Source organism: Scomber japonicus, chromosome 9 (assembly GCF_027409825.1).
Source record: "Scomber japonicus isolate fScoJap1 chromosome 9, fScoJap1.pri, whole genome shotgun sequence".
Lineage (NCBI taxonomy): Eukaryota > Metazoa > Chordata > Actinopteri > Scombriformes > Scombridae > Scomber > Scomber japonicus.
This window is the reverse complement of record NC_070586.1, coordinates 24,201,964-24,225,807: the sequence shown is the minus strand read 5'-3', so window position 1 is coordinate 24,225,807 and position 23,844 is coordinate 24,201,964. Positions and strand designations below refer to the sequence as shown.

At 38.9% G+C, this 23,844-nt stretch overlaps 2 protein-coding genes across 2 annotated transcripts in view; one reads left to right on the top strand and one right to left on the bottom strand.

The window, feature by feature from the left end:
- Positions 1-9,683: 9,683 nt before the first annotated feature.
- Positions 9,684-17,266, top strand: LOC128364758 (hyaluronan and proteoglycan link protein 1-like). Its single transcript, XM_053325361.1, has 4 exons — positions 9,684-9,949; positions 14,674-15,018; positions 16,278-16,577; positions 16,813-17,266. The coding sequence occupies exons 1-4, from the start codon at positions 9,859-9,861 to the stop codon at positions 17,100-17,102; spliced, it is 1,026 nt and encodes a 341-aa protein (XP_053181336.1). The 5' UTR covers positions 9,684-9,858; the 3' UTR covers positions 17,103-17,266.
- A 5,023-nt stretch (positions 17,267-22,289) lies between these two features.
- Positions 22,290-23,844, bottom strand: part of LOC128364938 (versican core protein-like) — a 41,453-nt gene continuing 39,898 nt past the window's right edge. Inside the window, exons 11-13 of the mRNA XM_053325555.1 lie at positions 23,085-23,229; positions 22,740-22,922; positions 22,290-22,627 (exon numbers count right to left, since the gene is read on the bottom strand). Coding sequence (XP_053181530.1) covers positions 22,470-22,627; positions 22,740-22,922; positions 23,085-23,229 — 486 coding nt within the window. The 3' untranslated portion in view covers positions 22,290-22,469. The remainder of the gene's footprint in view (positions 22,628-22,739; positions 22,923-23,084; positions 23,230-23,844) is intronic.

Below are 23,844 nucleotides of genomic sequence, written 5' to 3'. Positions count from 1 at the left end.
TTGATGGGTGGGTGGACTTGGTGAGAGTTAAGGCACCCTTGTAAAAGTTGAATCATTATCCTTTTGTTAAAGGTTACTACTTCAGAACTGTTTATGGACACTTTATAGTTGTGTAATGTACATCAAAGTCTCAATGAATCATCATGCATCGACATCATTCTTAACCTTGGAGTGTGATCATAGCCACCCAGAGTTTACCGCAAACACAAGACTGCAGGCTGTGTGCCTCCTTCGATGCTGGGAAGAGCTCCAACATTTCTATAAAATCAGTAATGAAAGAAAGCTGAAACAAATGATCAGTATGCTATAGTATCAAAACACTTTTACACTAATAATCTGATCTTTTTCTTATTATCCTGTAACCTCATTAGTTTTTTTGCAATTACTGTACCTCATGTTTCATCTTAATTGTCCCTGGAAGGAAGCACATGGTTGGTAAATTGTTTTAAGTAAAGAGGGCACAGTGTGATCTAGGTTGCTTTGCAGACTTGCACAGGAATGTAAATCAGCAATCTGACTGAAGGTGGAGAAAGAGAAACAGAGAAACAGAGGGAAAGAGGAGCAGTAATGATCACTTCAACATCGATGAGGGATTAATTGAGTTCATAACCATCACTCCATTTGAGGATTATTTCCTGTCAAACAGGGGCCTGTTCATCAGGATTGAGCAGGAGAAGAGAAGAGGATGGAACAAATTTGTTCCTCTCCCATTTCTTCTTTCTTTTCACACTGCTTCCTGTTACACAAAGGATCCTCTGTGAGAGGAGATGGTGTGTGGCAGGGGAGGGGGGAGGCTGGGAGGCTGGGAGGCTGGGAGTTTGGTCGCGGGAATAGAGGAATAGAGGTTGGGGGAATAGAGGAAATGCATTGGATTGTGTTGCACTCTTGGCTAGACATTTAATTTGTCAATGCCAGGTCTGATGTCAGCATTAACTGTGTATTTTAGCCTTACTGATGTGAGATGTGACACCATCGTTTTGATAATGGTCCACTGCCAACTTCATGTTATGTCATTGTCAGTTACACCAACAAAGTGGTCACACGATATCTCATGCAATCAAGCTACAGATCTAGTTGAGCTCTTTCTCCTCCAGACTGAACATTACCTTAATTCATAGTAATCTAAAACAGAAATTTGCCTCTCTGAAGATATAATGAAACTAACCTTATAAACTAAACGTGAATGCAGCCATCCTTCTCTTGTACTCTGATCATGAAATAAATGCTCAAATGAGTCCCAGAGCTGAAGTTATTGTCACATCTACTGCATTTTGCCTTGATCAGCAGCCAACATGCGTTAGATGCTGAGTTGGCATGACTTCTTTTTTAAGTAAGCTGCAATATTAATTATCCAAGTGTTAATGTAAAAAAAAAAAACATGTGATCTGAAAGCAAACTGAAAGCTTTTTTAACCTTTTCCAGTGGTGAACTAATTAAAGTAAAGCTAATAATGTCTCTCGGCAATTTGCACAGCTACATCATCGTATGGTTAATTGATGTAAATATGTGCTGCAAATGTATTCATGTTTCTGTAGCTTTTGTTTCTTTTTACATCACAGCACAGTAGGCAACAATTTTCCTGCATTATGAGTTAATTTGCATGTAGAGCACATTTTTCCTCATTTTTTCCCCATTTATTTGAATAAATGTTTGCATGTTTTTGTATGCGTCAGTGCTTTCTGAGCTAACTATTGAGTGATTTCTGTTTATTTTTGCCTGTTATTTTGTTTGATATAACCTTCATATGAGTGCTAATAAGTAAGATTATTCTAAACATCCACACAGACAATCTCCATCAGAGAACTGGGGGCCTGTACTCATCAGTTTTTTCTTTGTTTGGCTCATTAAATGGATTTTTATGTCTAATCGATTATAAATGAGACAACTGCTCTGGACTAATTATGGCTCTTTGTTAAACACAGAACTAAACAAATCATACAGTTTTTCTTGGAGCTGTTCATCATTCTGCCCCTATGTATTCTCCAGTCTTCACTTTACGGAAATCTTTGCGTTGTTCCTCTTGTTTCCCTAAAGTCCTCCCCTTCAGTCTCCCACAACATATGGTTTCTATAACTTTACCATACTACTGGCTTGGGAGAGATCTACACTGTTTCACTTGAAGTCTCACTTGCCTGTCCAGCTGTGCTGAAAATGGTTTCTCTTCAACTAAAGATCTAACTGACACTGTTTAATGCCTTCTAGGTGAAGAAGTGTAAGTGAGATTCCCTCAGGTCAGAGCAGCTTTCACTTAAAAAAAAAACTTTTTTCTAAAGCTTATAGTTTTGATGGGGCTGTACTTGAAGTTTAAGCACCATCTGTTTCCAATCTGTAAATAGATGCTAAAAGCCCACTTTTTTTCCCAATCGGAAACAGACAGTTCTACATAATTCCATGGCGTACAGGTTTAGTCATTTTCACAAAGAAGCATGATAATGCTGCTTAGTTTCACATGAAATGTAAACATTATGCCAGAGAACCAACTGAAGTTAACGTCTGTCTTTTATTCACAATGCCAGGTGGCTGAGTGACCCCACCCCTGTCCTTGGCTGGAGCCCCGGTTGAGACCCTGAAGTCTGAATGGATTGTATGACTTTTTATGGCTCCTTAAATCAATCATGGATTAAATACACATGTGGCTGTAATGCTGGCTTTGTCTTGGGCTCCTAGGTTGTATATTAATTTAGTAAGGATATAATAATTTTCCATGAATCCACCCAAACTATCTCCCTTAATATCTCATTTGATGCTGATTTTTTCCCCGGCTAAAACTGCTTTCAACCACCATCTTGTGTCCAGCCTCACTGTAGCTCAACCAGACATGTAAAAATTCAGTTTCTGTCTTATTTCAACTCCAACTATAGATCTCTTAAATACAATAAATTGGGTGATAATGACTTCACAGCAATAAAATTCAGGAGAACAGATGTTTATACCTGCGTGGTAAAATGTTCTTAAACTGCACGATTTTAGTAATATTTTCAAAGAACTTTTCAGCAGTAGGTTACTTACTCATTGTTTATTGTACATAATGCATAATGGTGAAGAAAACAGCCTGCAGGAACCGCAAAGAAAGGTAGTAATCACATGCCACACCATTAGTGTTGTTGTTTTGTTTTTTCACTTTTACTAGAAGAAAACTGAATGCAGATTGGTTTCCCATAAATGATGTCTCCATACTCATTACCCAGGGAAAACTGTAAATTCTCTGGCTGTGCCAGTGTGGTCTATAAATGTATCCAAGAAAATGTGTGGGCTTTGACAACATACTGTAATTACAACTAGGTTTCCATGACTCCCTTTTGTTTACCTTTACACGATCTCCCCATCAGTGTGGAATTTATAGCTTTCCATTCAAAATATTTAAAGAGACGTATAGTGTTATTGCTTTAAAGGACCATAGCAGTGTTTTTTGCATGTAACAACCCATTTTACCATAGATCATGTTACTGCTAACCCCTTTGTGGTTTTTAAAAAGCTAGTTTCTTATATGCATTACAGTATGAAAATGAACTCAAACTGATTTTCAACTTGCTTGAGATACCAGTTAATGTCCTTATTTAATGACCTTAAATAATGGTTCAACAATTATGAAATTTTCAATTCTTGCATGGCACATGACAATATCAGATTTACTACTTGTTAGTTAGTTCTTTATATGCTTTTGAAACAATATGGACCCTTGATATCAGATATTGGCAAATAAAAGCGTGCTGCTCATATCAAGTCAGCGACCATTGACTCAGTTAGCTGAAATGACTAGCTAGCAGATTAATTCGGCTGTAGCTACCTAGCTAATTAACAGAACAAACTTCATGAGTTTGTTAAAAAAATGCCATGTCTGACTGACCTTTTAAAGTGTTCAGCTGACTATTAAAACAACAACTTTGTAAAGGAGACTTGACAAGTCAAACTGAAACTAATTAAATTGCTTTTTTTTGTTTTGGACAGTCTGCTCTATGAATCATTTCCTGCGTAATGAGAAAAAAAAAGAAAAGGGATACATTTATATTTTCTAATATGTGACTTTATGATGGTGGCTTTATGATAGTGATAATTAGTTTTGTATTAGTTTGATGGTTGATGGCTGTGGATGGAGAGGATTTTGAAACAGCAAATCAAATTTTACATAAAACAGTAGCGTCAATCAGTGGTAGAACAGACGGCAGTCTGCTTACAAACATGAACTAAAACATCTTGCACCTTACTTTCTTGAACCTGCCACCAAACAAACATTTAGTGGGGAAAGGGTTTCTATGCTAGTTAGCTAATTAGCTGCTCAGATGAAGCACATTACACACACCTGCAAATGTCAGGTTGGTCTTGTTAGATGGTGTGATTGTTACTCACCACTAAAAACACACTGTGGACTGTCTGCCCATGACATTTCTTTACTTTGTCTCTGTTTCCCTGCAATATGATATGCTTCAGCATTTTAAAACCAACCCCACATTTTATTAATTGTATATATATATATATATAAAACATATAATATGCAAAACCCCAAAAGTATTACTTTCAGTTTTCTTATTTACACACTTTGTTTTCCTTTCCCCCTGTTTTATGGAAATGATGCAGACTGTGTGCGTATATTAGAGTCCATCTCTGTATGACTGTAACATGGCAATCTCCATGTGTTACTCACTGTGTTATGGCTACCCCAGATTCCATTAGCTCAACTCAAACACAGGTTAAATGAATCCAGTTACAGCTTCCAGTTATACCCCAAACCATGGTCCATTTGTTTTGTGAGGTATGACTCAGATGTACGTATGCTGCTCTGAGTCATGTCCTGCTAAGGTACCTTCTGGTGTGTATTCTGCGTGTGTATTCATGTATGCCAAAAACCACCAACACTGCTGCACACCCACTTTTAAGTTTTTATGTCGATGACATTTAAGGTTAAGATTAATTACTTTCATCACAAGCAACCAATCTAGCCATATGAAAAACATAACTGTTAGAAAATGTTTTTGTTCATGTTTTGGGTATTACTACATCTTTTTTTGATTTAATATGTCAATGTTTTAACAGATGAACAATATGTCATGTTTTCCACAGTGAACCATATTGATGCAATTAATTTTTTTGTCAACTTTGACAATAACTTAACTGTGATTGCTGACAGAAAATTCCCCCTGCAAATATCCAACCACCGAATAGCGAACAGTCAACCTTGAATACATGATTCAATATTGTGAACTGACATAACTGTGATTGCTCAAGTTGTGTTACTGCGACTCTCCCACAGTATTTTACAGCTACGATTAACATGGAGCCATACACCCATTTGCCCCCTGATGAGAGCTCGGCAGCCAAGTAAATGAAGCGGGCCAACAACCAGGCAAACAGGAAACAGGAGACAACAGGATAAGCAGAAACAAATGGCTGCTTGTGACTCGGCAGTACAGTAAACATACAATGTCCCCATGATGTAAGGTGATCCAAACTGTGTTCTACAATGCATAGGTGAATATAAGATTCTCTGTGATGCATCAGTATAACTAAACTTGGTGCAGTGTCTAGACAGAAGTAACACTCTTTGCAAAAGTTTTCAAGGGCTTAACCTGATGCTATTGGTTCAGAGTGAGAACTTATTCACAGCTGGCTTGCTTTATGTCTTTGAGATGCCAAAAAAAGATCATCCTCAATCTGTGTGCATTGCATATTGAGTATAAAGTGTGACCCAGTCTGGAAAATAATTGGATATTGACGGTGGTGGGAAAGGTATGAAACTGAAAGAGGTATTACTTGAGTCAAAGCATCACATTCAATGAGATAATGATGCATTTTGTATAAAATACTTGAGCATTTAAGTATAGATGTCAGGTAAATGTTGTGGAGTATAAAGTAGGAGTATAAAATGGCACTTAACAGAACAGTACCATAGAGTTGTTCAAACTTGCATGCACAGTATATGAATAAATATATGACTCGATACCAATAAGTCTGAGAGGATGCCAAAGACAAAATGCAAAATGATGTACTGGTAGAAGCATTTAGCTTGTCACAGTGTATGATATCAATCACAAGAATTATGATAAATGTTATATTACATTTTAGCGATGTTTGATCTTTTGATTCTCATTTGGCCATGAAGAATAATTTGAACCTCTTGGGTTAGCTTAACTGCTGCAATGTGGTTTGTGTGTCTCCATGTCAAAGCCAGCAGATGGATGACATGTCCAAAACACCCCAGGACAATTCTGCTACATTGCTGCCATTGCCATCCTGGCCACCATTCAGTCACTGCACACAGATGGCACACAGAGTGGTCAGAGAAGCCAAGAGTAGGCCGCCATGTGTGCAGACGTCTCTAATCAGAATCCGATGACAGGGTATATCCATTACAAAACACCATGAATCATACTCTTTTTTGTTCTTCCCGATCTGATATGGTAGAGATGAAGCTGTGACACAGCTGTGTGGCGTCAGAGCTGATATGCTCACGTATGTACCCATTCAGCCCATTTGCTTTCTCGTCCCACCCAGAAATTTTAAAGCCCTATTCTCACTTTATTGTTTCGTTGCTGCCTTATTATCAGGCGTGAACACCATATTATCCCCACGTCATCTTTAGAAACGCTTCTCAGTCTATTCACATGTTGTACTTGTGCAGATAATGAGGAACACATGTTTGGTGGTGGCTCACGTGAATGTGGCTAATATGAGATAACAAATTCTTCTGCTTTGACCTTTCCTGCCCAGTATTACTGGGAGGTTTATATAACAGACTCTCATGGGACCTGCTAGTCACTCTTCCGATGCTACACATCGTCTCTGCCCTCATCCCTCTGATGGGACTGAGAGAGCTGCTCAATGATAGCTCAGCAATTGTACCAACAGGCCAAGATCTGGAGTTCAGTCTGCACAGAGCCAGCTGTGAATGTGCTCATGGCCCTGAGACTTGGCTCTGATACAACAGACCCATGAAAGAGCCTTTGGGTGGGACTCCAAATCCTCTAAGCCTCCAGACATTCAATATACATTTAGACAGGACAGTACATTCTGTACTTATTGTGCACGTATATCGATGTGTACGTATATCGATGCACAAGTATTGAGAAATATTCAAAAATGGCTTGCATAAACAGACATTGATATAGCCGGTAACAGAAAAGTGGTATTCATGAAGATGCCAACAACAACTAATCTCTAGTGCTGCTTGTCTGGCCACTTTCTTAATTCACTTTCTCATTACTAAGCAGAGGGATTAACCCCTTGTTGTCACATACAAGAGAGACAGTGGATTCTTTCAGAAATAATTTCGGATTTGTGGTTGTGTAACATGTTTGGGTGTTTTGATAAATGTCTACATTTGTAAATTACAAAATGTGGTGAAAATCTTTTTTCCATTTCTTTAGTGTTGTGTTTTGTTGTCAAAAATGTATCAGACCTTTAATCAAGAACATGCCATGATTAAAGGTCTTGTATTTGGCTCCTGTAGAGGAACAGGACATGCAGATGGAAGTAGCTGAGCATCCAAAAACATAGCCAAACAAAAAAAAGTTAAAACAAGATAAATAAAAACAGACATGATTCAAGAGTAGGAAATACCTTCATTAGATATCTATCTAAAGATCCAGCTATCTGTATCTATTCCTTAAATTGCATGATTCAGCAATGCCCTTATTAGTGTCTCTGTTTCCTCTCATGCTGTTTGTCATCACAGCAATTATGTAAGATTTCATCACTCACATTTCATCAGCAGAGAACAATGAGTAATTCATGTTGAACCAAAATCCCACAATAAGTACTGTAAAAGCCATGCTGTTTCTCCAAACCCAGAGCTGAAATGTAGTTCTCATATGAATTGCCAAGCTCTTTCAAATGCAATTACATTGACTACCAAAATATTTACAGTTTTGTAATGTGGGTTAGATATCTGCTGATGGATTGGCAACCCATGTTAAGCCTTGTAACACTTTTTGTTGATTTTAGTGGTTTCTTTTACACCTTCGTCATGCATACACCCTGCATGAGCACTGCCAACATATTCTTCTTTGAACTCCTTAGTCAAGCCGCACTGACTGGAAATATTGTATCACAAAAGACAATTCTTTCAAACACATGTTTGCCAGACTTTTGTGTTCTTACAAATGACTGTTTGCTGGGAGGGAAGGAAGCTCTGGCTTTTCTGTAGCAATCTTATCGTTAACAGTGCTGGTACAATTGGTGACTACATTTGCTTTGATACCCTCAGAATACCTCACAGATGTTGCCATGGTGCAGTAGATGAGTGCAAGTCTGGTTTAAGTTCATAGCCTGTTTCAGGAGCAGACTGTGCCCTCACAGTGGGGCCATATATGTTTATAATTTCACCCTGTGTACAGGGGATAAGGCCGCCTTATGTAACAGTTTCTTAGATCTCTAGTGGATTGGAGGATTCAAGACTGCAGCAAAGGGGATGTGCCCAAGGCAAGCTGAGACTTTAGAGTATACAACAGAGGCCCACCATGTACTTGGTTTCTATCTTTGTGGGGTTTGACGGACTGACAGACGGGGCAGAGGAGAGAGAGAAAGAGACACAGTGAGAAAGAAAAGTGTTTGAATTGTCCCAGCTGTAAAAACTCAATTGATGGAATGCTCCAGAACAGCATCTGCAGTGTGTTGCTCCACTCACAGTTTTGCCATCTCTCAAAGACAAACTGAGCGGCTGAGAAAACGTTTAGGAGAGACCACACAGGGCCCCCTTTGCTCATGACTGGTCACAAATCCATGTCCTATCTTCCTAGGTTTGTGCGTTCTCTGCTCTATTACAGCATTAAAAGAGGCAAAAAAGAAAAGAAAAACAAGCTCAAATCATTTAAGGTAACAGTGGAAATGTCTAACAGGGCGGAAGGGTATTAGTGGACTCTTACCTTTGTACCGTTGTGATTACAGATGTTCATCTAACAACTGTCAAATAGAAAAGGGAAAGAGAAAAATGTAGCCTTTGATGAATGCACAAAGTAAATGTTACAGGGGGAAAAAGAGAGGAAAAAAGAAGGGAGATTAATGCACTAAAGAAGCAAAGGAGGATGAGGCAAAAGTGTGACTTGCAGGTAGAGTTAGTGCATACATCATTTTTATGAACTTTTGCATGATCTTGCATTTACAGAGCTAGGCATGACAAAACCATTCAACAGTAATGTTGATCTGTGTTATTAAGGACTGATAAAGAGGCTATAAAAAGTTAAAGTTAATAGAAAACATACATACATACATACATACATACATACATACATACATACAAACATACATAGATTGTCATCATCACTTAAATCATGGGACCATTGATGCAAGTGGGTGCAAATCTCTATTGTAAGATCATGTCACTGCTTCATCAGCCTCTAATGAAGATAAATGGATATCCTATCAATTTGAATGATATCACTCAAATGTTGTGTATTTTTAATTGAATTGTATCAATCACTGGAATCATCACAGTTTAAGTTTTTAGTTTTAAGTTTTCAAGTACTGTACAACTGTCTGCAGTTCTGTTCACTTGAGTTTCAGTGTATCCCCCCATTTTCCCAAGGGACAGGAGGGACTTTTTCATACATAATGTGGCAAAGGGGAGCCAGTATAGAGCTGTGCATGGTGATGGGCTGAGGGGAGGGGGAGTGGTCTCAACCATGCAAGGCTTCAATAAAAGGCACTTGTCTGGACTTCTGAGAAGCCCAAACTTTCCAGTAGCACCACAGGCGGCTGCTGCACAGATAGAAAGAAAGAGGCTGAATTAAAATTAAAAGAAAATTAAAAACTTTATTAACATTCTAAGATAAAATTCAGCTCTCATAAAATAGTGCAGATTTTTCTTTTTAATTTTTATATTTATATTTTCATTATAGAAGGCCCTTTGTGTGAAAGAAAGAGACAATGACGGGTCTGCTGTGCATCACCATAATCTCCCTGACCCTGGCTGGCAGTGTGTACAGTCAGGTGACGAGCACCCCAGCGCTATTCTCAGGTAAGATTAAATTCATGAAAACAGAAAAAAGTTATGATATTGTAATATCTGGTTGATTGAATGAACTGTTACCATCCATGATGAATGCATGTTGGTGTGGGTGTGTATACATGCTTAAAGAAAAAGAAGAGGGGCAAACAGATTTAAGGGACCTGAGCAATTTAAGGGACCTGAGCAAAGTGGTACCACAGCAAAAGCTGGTTAAACAACAGGGTCATTGTAGCAATAGGTAACTGAGTCGTCTCTGGGGTAACACATGCACAGACGCAGTGTGACTCACCATTGACTCATTGACTTGCTGCATACAGACCACCACAGCATGGACTGGCTGGTGAATAAATCACCTAGTCATTCATTAAGGCTTATTGCCCACACTACTAAATGAGGACCACACCACTAATACTACTGGGTGTACTCTTAAAATGGGCCACAGGTGCCACAGGGTCTGACAATAGGCTAGTAGTGCTCAGCACTGTTTGGATATAAAAATCTTCTTAGAGTGCAAAAATATTCAGGAATTTCCTGCACAAAGTGTAGACCTTCTGTCATTTTATCAGTTTTCTGTCTTCTTCTCCCTGTTGCAGACAGAAAATGAAAACCTAGAAATAAGTTTTACCAGCAAGTGCCAGCATTCCATCAAATTCACACCTGGTTGCAAGATGAAACAATGAGATGGTTGCTGCGGTGAAAGAAGACAAAATGGCTAGCTTGAAAGCAGTATCTCATGTTATATGTATTGAGTGATTTTTAATGCGCTTTCAGCAGCCCTGCAAGCTGACTCAGTAAATGTCAAATTAGGGATGTCTCAGCTCTCTCTTTTCCAAGACGGGAGGAAATGGCTTGTCTGCAGGGAAAATAGTTTCACTCTGGTAGGAGATGATGCTTTTTTTATCCAAACACTGAAATTGCTCCTACTGGCCAGTGATGTCACAGGTGGTGCGTGTGTGTGTGTGTGTGTGTGTGTGTGTGTGTGTGTGTGTGTGTGTGTGTGTGTGTGTCTGTGTGTGTGTGTGTGTGTGTGTGTGTACAGTGCATGTACCTCACTGTCTACATTATGTAAAAGCATTGGCTCAGTTCAGAATCATTGTTCCATACAGTACAGTGTAGCCTTTTATTAGCTATATTCTCTGTCTGTTCATGGGGTGTTGCCTGTCCTTATACCTACTGACTTACTCTGGCACCGGGAGCTTTTGGTAATCTGCCAGAGTAACAGGCAGTGGTCTGACAGGAGCGAAGTTAAGATTAACGACCCACAGCCAAACGTATAGAGCCCCATGCTGAACAGCAGCCAAATGACTCTGTTCTTCCCTGTGAGGTAATAGTCTGTTAAGTCTAATGCTTACTGTGGCTGTCGGTTACTAAGACTTGGCCCAGTTGCAAGGGCTGGGTGGGAAAAGGGGCTTGCCTCGAAATGGACTGAGGCTGGGGCATGAGACATTGGTGGAGTCATGTTTAGTGCTATTGCATATTTGTTATTTAAATTTGAGTGAAATTTAACAAATTACTCTGGTGACAATTATCCTGAACATGTGTGCTGGGGATTGCATTTGTGTACCCATGTGAGCCATCTGCACCCACACTCTATGTTTGTGCTGGTTATGCATGAGAAAGAGTTTATTGGAATTAGTGTGTAGGAGTTGGCCTGCTGTGTTTATCCCAGCTGTGCTTGTTAATTCTTTCTACATATTGACACAAGCGGATGAGCACTAGAGGAGAGAATAGCTATGATATGATGTATCTCATCTCTAGTTGCTCTGTCAGAGGGTGTGGCTGTGCACACGCTGATATAAACATGCAGCCACTGCACTCAGCAGATTTACATCCTTTTCATAGAGGAGAGATTTCAGCCAATTAAACATTTTGCTCATTCAATAAATTGAATTCCAAGAACAGTGCAGTGTTTTTGGATTTAACAGCATAATTAGACTACAGTGGTTTTAAAATATATAGGTTACTGAGTAGATTTGGTACATTGTACTGTTGTTGTTAATTTACAATTTGGTGTTACAAAGAAGCAGATGGTTCCAGTCACTTGCTAATGCAGCTTTTTACAGAGTGAGAGAAAATTGTGCTCTCTCATAAAATGGCAGTAGGTCTTGGCTCCAGCTGCAGAGCTTTTTTATTGTCATAAACATGTGTTCATTTACTCCTTTGCTATTTTTTCATTCCCAGCAACACTCTCCAGATAGAAATGGTTCTGAATTATTTTGACAAACCATTTGTATGTTAAATGTGACACCTTTTAACCTCTGAGAGTCTTATATAAATAGGATGTGGTCTGAGGTGCGACAAAGAAAAGAAAGGTTTCCTTCTCTTCCCAGAAGGCTAAGTACACACAACAGGCTGTTGCTTTATGAGTGTAGTGTGCACCACATGGCCGGGGCCACATTCTCCTGTGGGACATGTGTCTGCAGGAGCAGGAAAGAGTATGGAATTACTTTCAACATGTCTGCCTCTCTGTCTGCTACTGCTGTCTCTCAGGCATCATTACCCTCAAGGTTGTGCCAGTATTTCTAAAATATGTCTAGGAGTTCCTAAGGTTTTAGGTCAGGACATATTCTATATTTCAGTCCAAGCTCTTTTCTCTGCATTGTGGCACTTTGATGTTTAATCAATCCCCTCCCTCCATCTCACATTACAAAGCACATCCAGAGATTGTGATTCATCTCTGGATAGAACAATATTTCCATAAGAATGTATAGTGAAACTCTTTATTCCACTACTTCTCATTTCCTGAGTAAGAATTATAAATGTGGAAATTTTTAGGCATAACTGTTGGATGGCATCGCACATGGTGAGGTGATGTTGATGTCACCATTGCCTTCACCTTTGCCAAAGCTTTTGATTAGCAGTTTAGTCATTCTGGGTCCCTCAGGTTTCAATAACACTTCATGCAACAGCTACCCATGCAGAGAATTAACGAGGCACAGCAAAGTATTGAGTCATGCCTCACGAAACGGGCAAAGAGGAATCTTTCTCAGATTGCTTTTAAACTCTGTACTGCTTTCGAAGACATAAGTAATTAGCAGCCAAAGGGTGTTTCCTAGCTCGTAAAATACCTGGCATGTTGCTGACCAGTCAAGAGGTGAATGAGGCTACTGGGCGCGGTAGCAGCAGTCTCTGGCATATGCAGCAATATGAAAGAAATTGAAGAAAAAGTGGATTGAAGGGTAGATTTGGTCTGTCAGTAGTACTTCTGCTAATTAAATCCTTCTGCAGAGGAGCTCAATACTAATGATCTTACGGCCGCTGAACAAAGTCCAGACACGCATGTACCGTGTGTTTAGAATGGAGGATTGGGACAGTTTAGGCACGGGCTGATTAGAAAGTTGTTTCAGTGTCACTCCTCTTTGTGTGGATGTGTGTGTTGGGGGAAGATTATGAGGTGATCAGAGTGGAAGGCAGCAAGCCAGTGGCTCCAATTATTTCTTGCCATGTGGGAAACGTTTTCCCTATTGAAGGGTCAGTGACACAGTATTCCAGTCATGGCTCTCGTGTGGCCGCTCAAAGTGAGGCGCCTAAGAACTAATGTTGGCATCCCCTGGTCAGAGAGAAGAGACAGACTACTTTAGTCACAGATCATCCATATTAAATAAGTGGGTAGAAAATAAGTAAAAACAGTGCAGCCCAGCGTTTTTTTCCCCCAGAGAATGTTATACACACTCAAGGGACTACATTTAAATTGGAGATTGATTCAGCCAAAAACTGCTTAGTTGCATAAGATTAATTGCTATGTCTGCAGTCTACTTATATCTAAAAAGCCAATTTAAACACAATGATTTACTCAGTTATGTAATTACCTCATTATATTACATTTCCTGTGTACTGCAGACCTTGACTCCACTTACAAGGTTGATTGTTGAAGGGTGTGCCTGTAGTGATAGGGGTCAGGGGTTATGTCCATCAGTCCATCTGGTGCTTATAATTGCCTGGCACAGACCACCCCTTGCTAGTCGGGGTCCCCTTAACTAAGCAAACCCTGTGAGGTCTGAAATATACAGGTCAGGGAGATAGTGGGAACCCATGTTGAGACACAAATGACCTGTCGTTTTAAGTTAAATTGTGGCCCACTTAGAAAAAGCAAAATGATAGACCAGTAGTACAAGAAGGGAATAAGAAAGAATCTGCAGGACAACCCCCATTTTGTTTAGCAAATATGACATTTATTAGCTAGATTCTGCATTTAATCTGCCATCTGCTAACTTCCTGTTATTTGCTGGATGACCTACATACTTTATACAAATTAGATGGAGGAGATGAAAGATAGGCATTTCATTTTGAGTGTTAATGCAGAAGAACCAAAGGTTTATAAGTGCCAGAACTGACAAGAGCAGGAAGGAGCTTGAGGAAGACGATTGGCTCTAGGGTCTGAAGACTGGCTGGTGTCCAGCACTGTATCTAATGAACCAAACAGGATCACCCCAAACTCCTCAATAGCTTGGTGCCTTTGGCTGTAACTTTATACAATATGTATGTGAAAGTATATAGTGTAATATTCTGAACATTATATGCAGGCCAGAACATTTGCTTAACCGGTTTTTCCCCTTTTTTGGTATTTTCTCATGCTGCAAAAGTTTCACGCTAAACACAAAAGCAGCTAAAAAATGTTTAAATTCAATCTTTAGAATCAATGGATAAATTGTAGTTTCATTGTATACAAACATTGCATAATATCCAAGTATCATAGGTCTATCGCCAAACTATTATGTTCTAATCTTTTTCAGCTAAGGTTATTGCTGACCTTGGTGCCAATGTCACTTTGCCCTGCCGGCTCCTGGCCAAAGACAGTGATTTCTTTGGTAGCACTGGTATCCGAGTCAAATGGACCAAGGTAGCGGACGATGAGGCTCTGAATGCGGATGTGCTGTCTTCTATGGGGTTCCACAAGAAGACCTATGGAAGCTTTGAGGACCGTGTCTTTCTGCAGGAGCAAGATGATGAGGATGCCTCCCTAGTAATGACTGACATCTCTATGGATGACACAGGAAGGTATCGCTGTGAGATCATCAATGGGATGGAAGACACAGTGCAAGAGATTCTCTTAGAGGTGCAAGCTGGCTTTACTGATGGTAAATCCTGTTTTTTTAAAATATATATATATGTATATATTTGGATAATCAGTTTAGGTATGGGCATATTCTCATTTTATTATATAAACAATTATATGATACCTCAATTCTAGTTGTAATGACATTAGTGTTTTGCATCAAACCATTTTTGTATCTGTTCCATGTTAGAGATGCATTATTCAAGATAAACCATCTTCCCTTACAATGTTTATGTTTCTAGTAATTAAAAACATCTATCTCTTTTTTTCTTGTGGAAAAAGAAAAAGAAAAAAGCAGACAGCTTGTGTTGATTTATCCAAACCACTGCAGTCATTTAGTCATGATTAGATTTGAATACTGTTCAGCATCAGTAAACAGAAACACATTTCCATCTTTTCTGGTCCACATCCTCAGACATCTGACTTACTCATCAGATTTTATAATCATTAAATTGTTTTCCGTCTCAAATGTGCCATGCAAAGAGAATCTGCTTATCATGCAAGCTAGGGTTATCTACATATTTATTCACAGATTTCTGAATCTTTGCATGGCAACACATTAAATCCCTGCAGTATGTTAAAGCTCTTCTGCATAAAAGGGCACCTCCCATCCACCTTTTGTTGATAGATTTCCACATGTATGAAGGATCAATCTGGGTGGAGGCTGGGCACGCACATGTAACTTTAGACAAAAGTAGTATGAATAGAATATTTTTTGACCAAATATGTGCACTCTAGCATATTTCCCTTGACTTAGATTGCACTGATGTGTGGATTCACTTTTGAATTATTATTTAAATATTTCTTGTTGGATGCAGTTTAGAGCCCTTTGCTTTGATCTTTAATGAAGCAGAACTTAACACCTAGTGTGCATTAGATGATCTTTTCTTCCCAGCAAAGGGATAGACAAGCCCTAAATTAATTAGTTAGCATAGTCTAGCCTCTGGAGACAACACTGACATTATGCAAGCTGGTGGACCTGAGTGACTACATTCAGTAACATAAAACTGAACATATTGCATGGCAGCTAAGCTGGATTCCCTGGAGAGACGGCAATGGAAGCCAAGGCACACATTCCTCACCTATCTACAGGCCAGAATTGCTGTGTTTCAGCATCACGATAGGAGAGAAATTAAACCAAAGATTATGTACAATGCAACAATGTGAACTTATATACATGGCCATATCATGTTAATTTGGCATCTTCTTATGAGAATGGATTTCCATTCAGACAAATATTATGACATGTTATAATGTTAATTTTGTCTCTGCCTCACTCAGGTGTTGTGTTCCCATACTCCCCCAATGTGGGTCGCTACAACCTGAACTTCCAAGACGCTGTGCAGGCCTGCCTGGACCAGGATGCTGTGATCGCTAACTTCGACCAGCTGTATGTGGCCTTTAAAGGTGGCCTGGACTGGTGCAATGCTGGCTGGCTGGATGATGGCACAGTGCAGTATCCGATCACCAATCCCAGAGGGCCTTGCGGTGGCACCAACAACGGGCCTGGCCTCAGAAACTATGGTCGTCGCGACAAGATGAGCCGCTATGATGTGTTCTGCTATTCTACTGCACTGAAGGGTGAGTATTTAGTTTGTTTATGCATTGTTTTTATTTAGTATTCTTGTGGTATACAATTGCACCATTCAGGAAACACACTTACTTTGTAATGGTTTTGTTAAAAACATTTACAATGTGTGGCATAACTTGGTAAGCCAATATTTGAAAAAGCTGGAAATTTACTCACAGCTATTTGAAGTATTGTATCTATTATTGTATTCTTGCCCTGACCACATTTTGCTTTCTCTGCTGGTAGGACTTTTCTATTGGCTGGTCCAGCCAGAGAGGCTGACCTTTGACGAGGCTGTGCAGGCATGCTTAGATGACGGTGCAGAGATCGCCAAGGTGGGCCAGATGTACTCTGCCTGGAAGCTTGAAGGCTATGATCGCTGCGATGCTGGCTGGTTGGCTGATGGTAGTGTCCGCTACCCTATCTCCAGGCCCCGCAAGAACTGCAGCCCCACAGAAGCTGCAGTGCGCTTTGTCGGATTCCCAGACAAGACAGAAAAGCTCTATGGCGTGTACTGCTTCAAGGCTGTTCAGTGAGGGGGAATATGTAGCTGAGTAGGGAAGCCATAACCACCAAAGAGCAGCATAAAACCACAGCCAGTAAAATCAACAATAAAGCATGTACGCTTTGGATCTTAACTAGCATGATTTCAATACCTTTCAGAAACTGTGATAACCCCTTTTAACTCTTAGAGAACAAATACTGTACATCTTACATCCATATACAATGATTGACAAAATATTTTGTAGCCACTGAGTTTTGTTTTTCTCTAACTGTGCATTCATTAATTTTACAAACTGTTGGGTAAGAGGCAACAGTGTTAAAGTGACAGAGACATGGACTTGGTGGTTTAGAGACATCATCTAAGTTTGGTTTGTCTTCCACAGAATTATTAGATGTGTGAATTTCAATGTTTAGAGCAGGTGTGCTCATGTGCAGATGTTAGTTAGCAATGTGATACAATCATCAATTATCAATAGAAACACCATAAATTGAACACAGAGTCATGAGTTTATTGAGCACAAGCGCAGTTAAGCTATGGGTTTCGACATGTTATACTGCAGTGAGTATTCTGAATGTCTCTATCCTCAGGGTTGGATGTGTTCGTTTTCACCACTTTAACTGCAAAAAAAAGGCTTTTCAACCTGAGGAGCTGTGATCAAATTTACTGTTTAACGAGTGAATGTAAAATGTCTTGGACTGTGACCTATTCTGCAGTAATAGCTCCCATTAGATCAACTCCCAATTACAATTTGTAAGACATTTTTAGTGTTGTAACCCATTGCAGTTTGATCAATTGAACATAATGTTTTTATCTGTTTTTTAGGTTTTTTTTTTACATGTTTATAATGTTTGATTTTTGAAAAAGAAACATACAGATTCAGTCACTTGCAGGTTATTTGTGAAGAATAGTTTTTAGTTCTGTTACTGGACTATACACAGCTGGCACATACACAACAGTAATACTTCACTTAACCAATTAATGCAGGGAAAGAACAAATTTCTCCCTCTGTCCTGAAAACCACCTTTTACCAAAATATACCCCTGATTTTCTGACAGTAGTAGCAATTAGATAGACAAGAAAATCAGATTTTACAGTAGTAACAAGTACAACTAACAAATGGATTAGCTGAATGGAGATCCACTCTGACTGCTGAGACAATTTCACAAATTGTTACTGAGGTTATGAGCTGTTAATGATACATTCACTGATATCCATGCTGTAGTGAGTGATGTGGACAAGTTTTGGAGTAGAAAAGAATCAAAACCAGCAAACAATCGGTATACTGTATATTGACTCTAATCGATTCCTGTGGGCCACAGAGAGCATATTCTGGACATAGAGAACTGGTAATCTAAAGCTGTGCCACAAACAGATGATAGCACATTTTTTATAGCTTTCAGTAACAATTTTGTGTTTTTGTTGCATTATCTCATTTCTTTGTCTAACCGTAGGCACTGACATATGGTACTTACTGCAGGTTACATGTGGTAATATAGTAATGCATTGTTTGTAAAAACAAAACTTTTTACACACTTGTGCATGAAAAAAGGTGAAGGTATTTTTTGTATCTTATTGCCATGTACCTTTTTCAACTAAACAAGTTGAAATAAAGAAAACAACTTTTAAATACATTTCTGAAACTGTCCCTTTTACTTGCAGTTTTAACAACAAGGAGCATTTCTATTTCCACTGGAACAAAATAAGCATGTTTTTTATGTGGTAATACAGAGTTTCAATTAGAGATTTACACGGTATTGTTTAAGCTGCCAAATTAGGGGCCATGTATCTGGCATGGATCCATGTCGCTGAGAGGACTTAAGATTAGAGGACTCTCCTCACATTTATTTATTCTTTGGCATTATTTATTCAGTGCGAGGCTGGCAGACCACCACTGAGCTGGACAAAGGGAACAGTAGCCCAGTCTTAAAGGCTGCTTGTGGGAATGCATGGGAATGGGGTCAGATTTAGGTTGATACAGCAGTAAAAAGCTAGACAGATGTAAATGTGATGGTGAAAAGTCCATAAATGCAAACTTTCTGTTAGGTGGACTCTGCAGCAGATTTTAACAGGGGAAAAGAGAGATTTTGCTGAACTTTCTACACTATTTTCAGCACATAAATAATAGTAATGTTAAATTCTGTAAAATCTAAGGAGCAAACTATGCTAGTACACACTTTTGGTAAATGTAGAAAACATTTGTTTCAACACACTACTGGCATGAGGTGAGCTTTTTTGTCTCTGAGTTTGTTTATGCTCAAGGCAAACAGTAAACAGTAAACTGATGAGAATTTTCTGTTGTAGACAACCATCATCTTTGGTATTGCAGGAGTAATGATGTAATGACCATTTCATTTAGTTTGCTTCTGTGGTTTTTCCAATCAAATATTGCACTATCAGCATCTATCAGCACATCCCTCATTTGTCACTCACAGGTACCCAGATTAGGTTACATGGGAGAGGAAAACAGCAGGGTAATGAGTGAATGATAGACATTCTGCAAAGAAAGAGACAGACAGAGTCGGAGGCGCCTGTCAAGCCTATGAAATCAGGAAGAGCCAGTGTACATTTCCTTTGCAAAACAAATCCAGAAAACATGTTAAATCCCAAAGAGACCTGGATGGAAAGGTCCAGGTTTTTCCACTGATCACCCTAGAGACATCTGCATTTCATGAGGCAAGATTGTAGGTTTTACTCTCACTGGGGTATCCAGGAGCAGCCTTTAATCACAAGTCAAGCCTGCCCTAATTACAGACTTGGAAGTCATAGTGAAAACAACAGCAACCCAAACTTACACAAACTAGATAGACCAACTAGATATTTTATTTCCCTGGTAATGGTGCTCTGTGCTATTAGGGAGTGTCAATGTGAACTTCAAATGACTGTTGTATAAGGAGGCACTATGGGAATACTGGTAAAGGGTAATGTACTCAAAAAGCTTCTGTTTTAACCCTGAGGAAATTCATCTGCTTTTTGCACACACACCGTCATGTAGGTATATGAACAGTTTAACATTCAAAATGAGAAGCTATAGTGTATAGCCACACTATTGACAAAAAATCTTAAAAAACTGTGGTGTATATAGTACAGATCCAGAATTTTCTTGCATTTCAGTTTGAAAGTCACTCACTCTAATCCAACATTTATTCCATATATTTCCTATAATTCACAGTCACTTTCTATCTGCTCCCCGCAAATGTACCCTGTTTTTCTCACAAGAGGCTTCTAGAGCATGTCTAATACTTCACACATGATGAAGTTATACTTGTGATGCACTGAATTAATTGTGAGTTATTAACATTATATTTTCCATGATATTGAGCCAGCTCACATTGTGGTTAATGGCTTGGTCTGATAGCACTACCTGCTGGTGAAACCACAGTACCAACACATCTGGAGGAAGCTTAAATGAACAGAAGAAGTTGCAGAACACTAATGCCACACAGCATGTTTCCAATATATGTTCCAAACATTTTCTTAAAAAGTCCATATGAAATGTTATTAGTATATAATATTCATATATTTATTTTATTTCTTTGGTGATTTAAAGCAGGAAAAATGTTTGATCTCTTTAAAAAACAAACACACAGACATTCACATTATAAAATGAAAAACAAATGTTATAAATATAAAATGATATTATGTGCACATTAAGGCTGAAACACACACACAGACATTCACAAGCAGACAAAACAAAAACATGTTTCCATTAAAAAAAATTGCATCCACACATTTTGTTAATGTTACAGAACAACATTATTGCAGCCAAAGGGGCCCTCCATATTTTTTTTGGTCCACTGCTGGCATTAAGATGTAAAAAAACAAACAAACAAACAAAACGTATAAATCCATTGTATTGTTAAGTAACACTGACTCAATGCATCCCATTTAGACAGTCTGTGATTGTGTCCCCTGTCGAACATAAAATAAAATCTCTCTTTAAGAGCACTGCTGGGCCAGGTGACAGCGTCATACTTTCCTGTGGATGTAAAACAATTAAGGAGTCCAAGAGCAGCTTGAAAATAAATTATATGTATGTTAGCATTTACGCTCAAGTCTTTGTGTGTTTTGAGTGTTTCACAAAATACATTCTCTCAATGGCTGATTTCAATTGAGCACAATGACAGAAAAGGTAAGTTTGCAGAAGAAAGCAGCACCTAGAAACCTATCACAAGCTACAGCTCAGCAGCAACACAGGAAGACTCTTTGGTGTGTAATTAGGCTATGAACAGCATTCCCATTACTGTAAACATGCTGTAGCAACAAATTGTAAGTTATACACTGAAAACATTTGAGCAGAAAATACAGGATGCTTGAGCTACAATTCCCTTCTTTCATTTTAAAATAGTTGATAGACAAATGCTTTATTGATAAGTACCGTACTTAGAGAGCAATCTCTCATATCAGGATGCAAGTATCATATGTAAAAACATCAGTACATTTAAAAAAGAAATCTTGATTCTTGATGTTGACAAGACATCAATGACATCCAGTGAAGGCTGGAGCTCATGAAAGGTAGTTATTTCATACACTGAAAGCTGCCACCACAAAGAAGGTCTCCCGTAGTCAAACGAGCAGTTTAGTGAAATTCTCCCAGAGTTACACGTATCATTAATCTGGAATCTGAATCACCACTACTGGCAATGCTATGAAACCATGTTTCACAATAGCATTTGTACCTCTGCTGATTAAAGTTTGAAAAGTGGTGGAAGATTCTTTCTAAAAAGTTTACAGTTGTATGTATGTGATATGATATTCTGCTATAATAAACTACGAGTCCCTTGCAAAATCAGATCACTGCCACTGATATCTCCATTTGTATTATGAGAAATAGGATCTCTTGACATAGAATAAGCATACTACAATTGGAGGATTTCAATATATGTATGTGCACATACATGCATGCTCATTAAAATGAAGTCCAGCTTAAAACAGCACGACAACATAATTAATTCCTTTACATAACATAAGCGCTATAATTTCTCAACAGCTTTTTTCAGTGAATAAGAAACACTTAGGGTGATTTTAAATATTACAGTTGGTGTACAAAGGTATTAGACAACAGTCATGAAGGAATTATTGAATAACCTAATGCAAATAAAAAAAATGATGGGTGTATTTTTTGATTTTCCAGTAGCCAGCTGAAAGTATTTTATCCACATAGGTGTTGCTATAAAACAGTGCCCATGATAAGAGAAGTCATGTATCAACATCTCTTTAAAAGACACTTCAGTTCAAGATTCCATCCAAAATACAAGAAAACAGCAAGTTATCCTCTTGCTTTCTTTGATGAGTTTTCTCTTGTGCTTTTCCTTTGAGAATCCTATTCCTTTTTCCACACAAGTGACAGCCATGTGTTCTCATCTCAGGGGAAGCTGTGCCATGTTACAGTGCATGGCAATCACTGTCTCTTCCGCTTATGTTCAGTCCTGTCTCTCCGGCCCCTGTGGCGCTGATGGCGGAAGCGTAAGGCCTCACCTGGCCATTGCTTTAAGTTGTTGATGCTGTAAAGACTATTGTGCTGATGTCTCCTAATGTAGGTCCTTTGATAGCTCGATGCTGTGAGAGAAAAGTGATAAATTAGCATTCAGACAGTGATGGTGACGTGCACACTGGATAAAACACTCAGAAAAATGTATATCCTTTCAGAGCAATACTTGCTTGTACTTACGGTTCATGCAAGTGATTTTAGGTATATCCCACCGTCCATCCCCACGACAACGGATAGTTGGGACGTGCCTCTGAATAAAGCCTGTGCTGCACTGGTACCTCACCAGTGAGTTGATCTCATATCTCTGTCGCATCTTACCAAAGGTGCGTGCATTCTCCACCAGAGGGGGCTGGCTACATGCCACTGAAGAACAGAACCAACAATAAAATTTTTGACTGGAGAATGTCTTCATTTCCATGATGCTACAAGTCATCTCATAAGTTTCATTCCTTTTTAAAATTACTTAAATTCTAACCAGTTAGATGATGATACAATGGCAAAGCAGGAAAGTAAGTGTCTTTTTACCTGTGCCCTTCTTGCAAGTGAAGGTGAGGTGGTAGTTGCAAGGAACGTCGTTCCACTGGCCATCCTCATGCCAGATCATCACTACGCAGTCCTCACCAGATGAGAAGAAGCTGTCAGGTTGGTTGGGCCTCCAGTTTTCATATTGCTGCAATAACAACAATATATTTATCATAATAACATATTTTATGAACAGTTGTTATGTGCTAAATGCTCTGTTACTACCACTAATTTCACTTCCTCCTTTAGAAGTGAGCCCAAAACAACGGATCCGGTGTAGCTGCAGCAGCAGTTTACCCATCTTTACTGACTGCCTGTGATTTTATTAATGGCCACAAGATGGAGGAAATGTGTGTTTCTATGAGCTAACCTGAACTCAGCAATTTTGTCACCTCATCATGATTCAGTTGAGGGACCCTAGCATGATCCCTTTAACTAACACAAGAAACACCAAAACATGAGAAAAATGAGCCTCCAAATGTACAGGTAACTGCTGGCTTCATTATGCTGCAAATCTTACACTAGACCACAATATAACCAAAAACAGGTTTCTGAAACACAGTATAGACCAGTGCATTTATATGAAGACGATGAATCAAATCCCACACTGATGTGATTTTATATACTTTACATATTTTTATATACTACATGATTGTTATCCATGCTACAGTTAATCTATCCTTAAGACTAAAGGGCTTTGTGATAACAGACAAACCTAAGTGCTATGTTATTACATCACACAGTCTGCATACTTGGCATTGCA

Bases quoted from the DNA above. Each gene is read 5' to 3' on its own strand.
- LOC128364758 (XM_053325361.1), top strand. From the start codon at position 9,859: ATGACGGGTCTGCTGTGCATCACCATAATCTCCCTGACCCTGGCTGGC. The intron at 9,950-14,673 runs GTAAGATTAAAT...AATCTTTTTCAG, and splicing joins CACCCCAGCGCTATTCTCAG to CTAAGGTTATTGCTGACCTT. The intron at 16,578-16,812 runs GTGAGTATTTAG...CTCTGCTGGTAG, and splicing joins CTATTCTACTGCACTGAAGG to GACTTTTCTATTGGCTGGTC.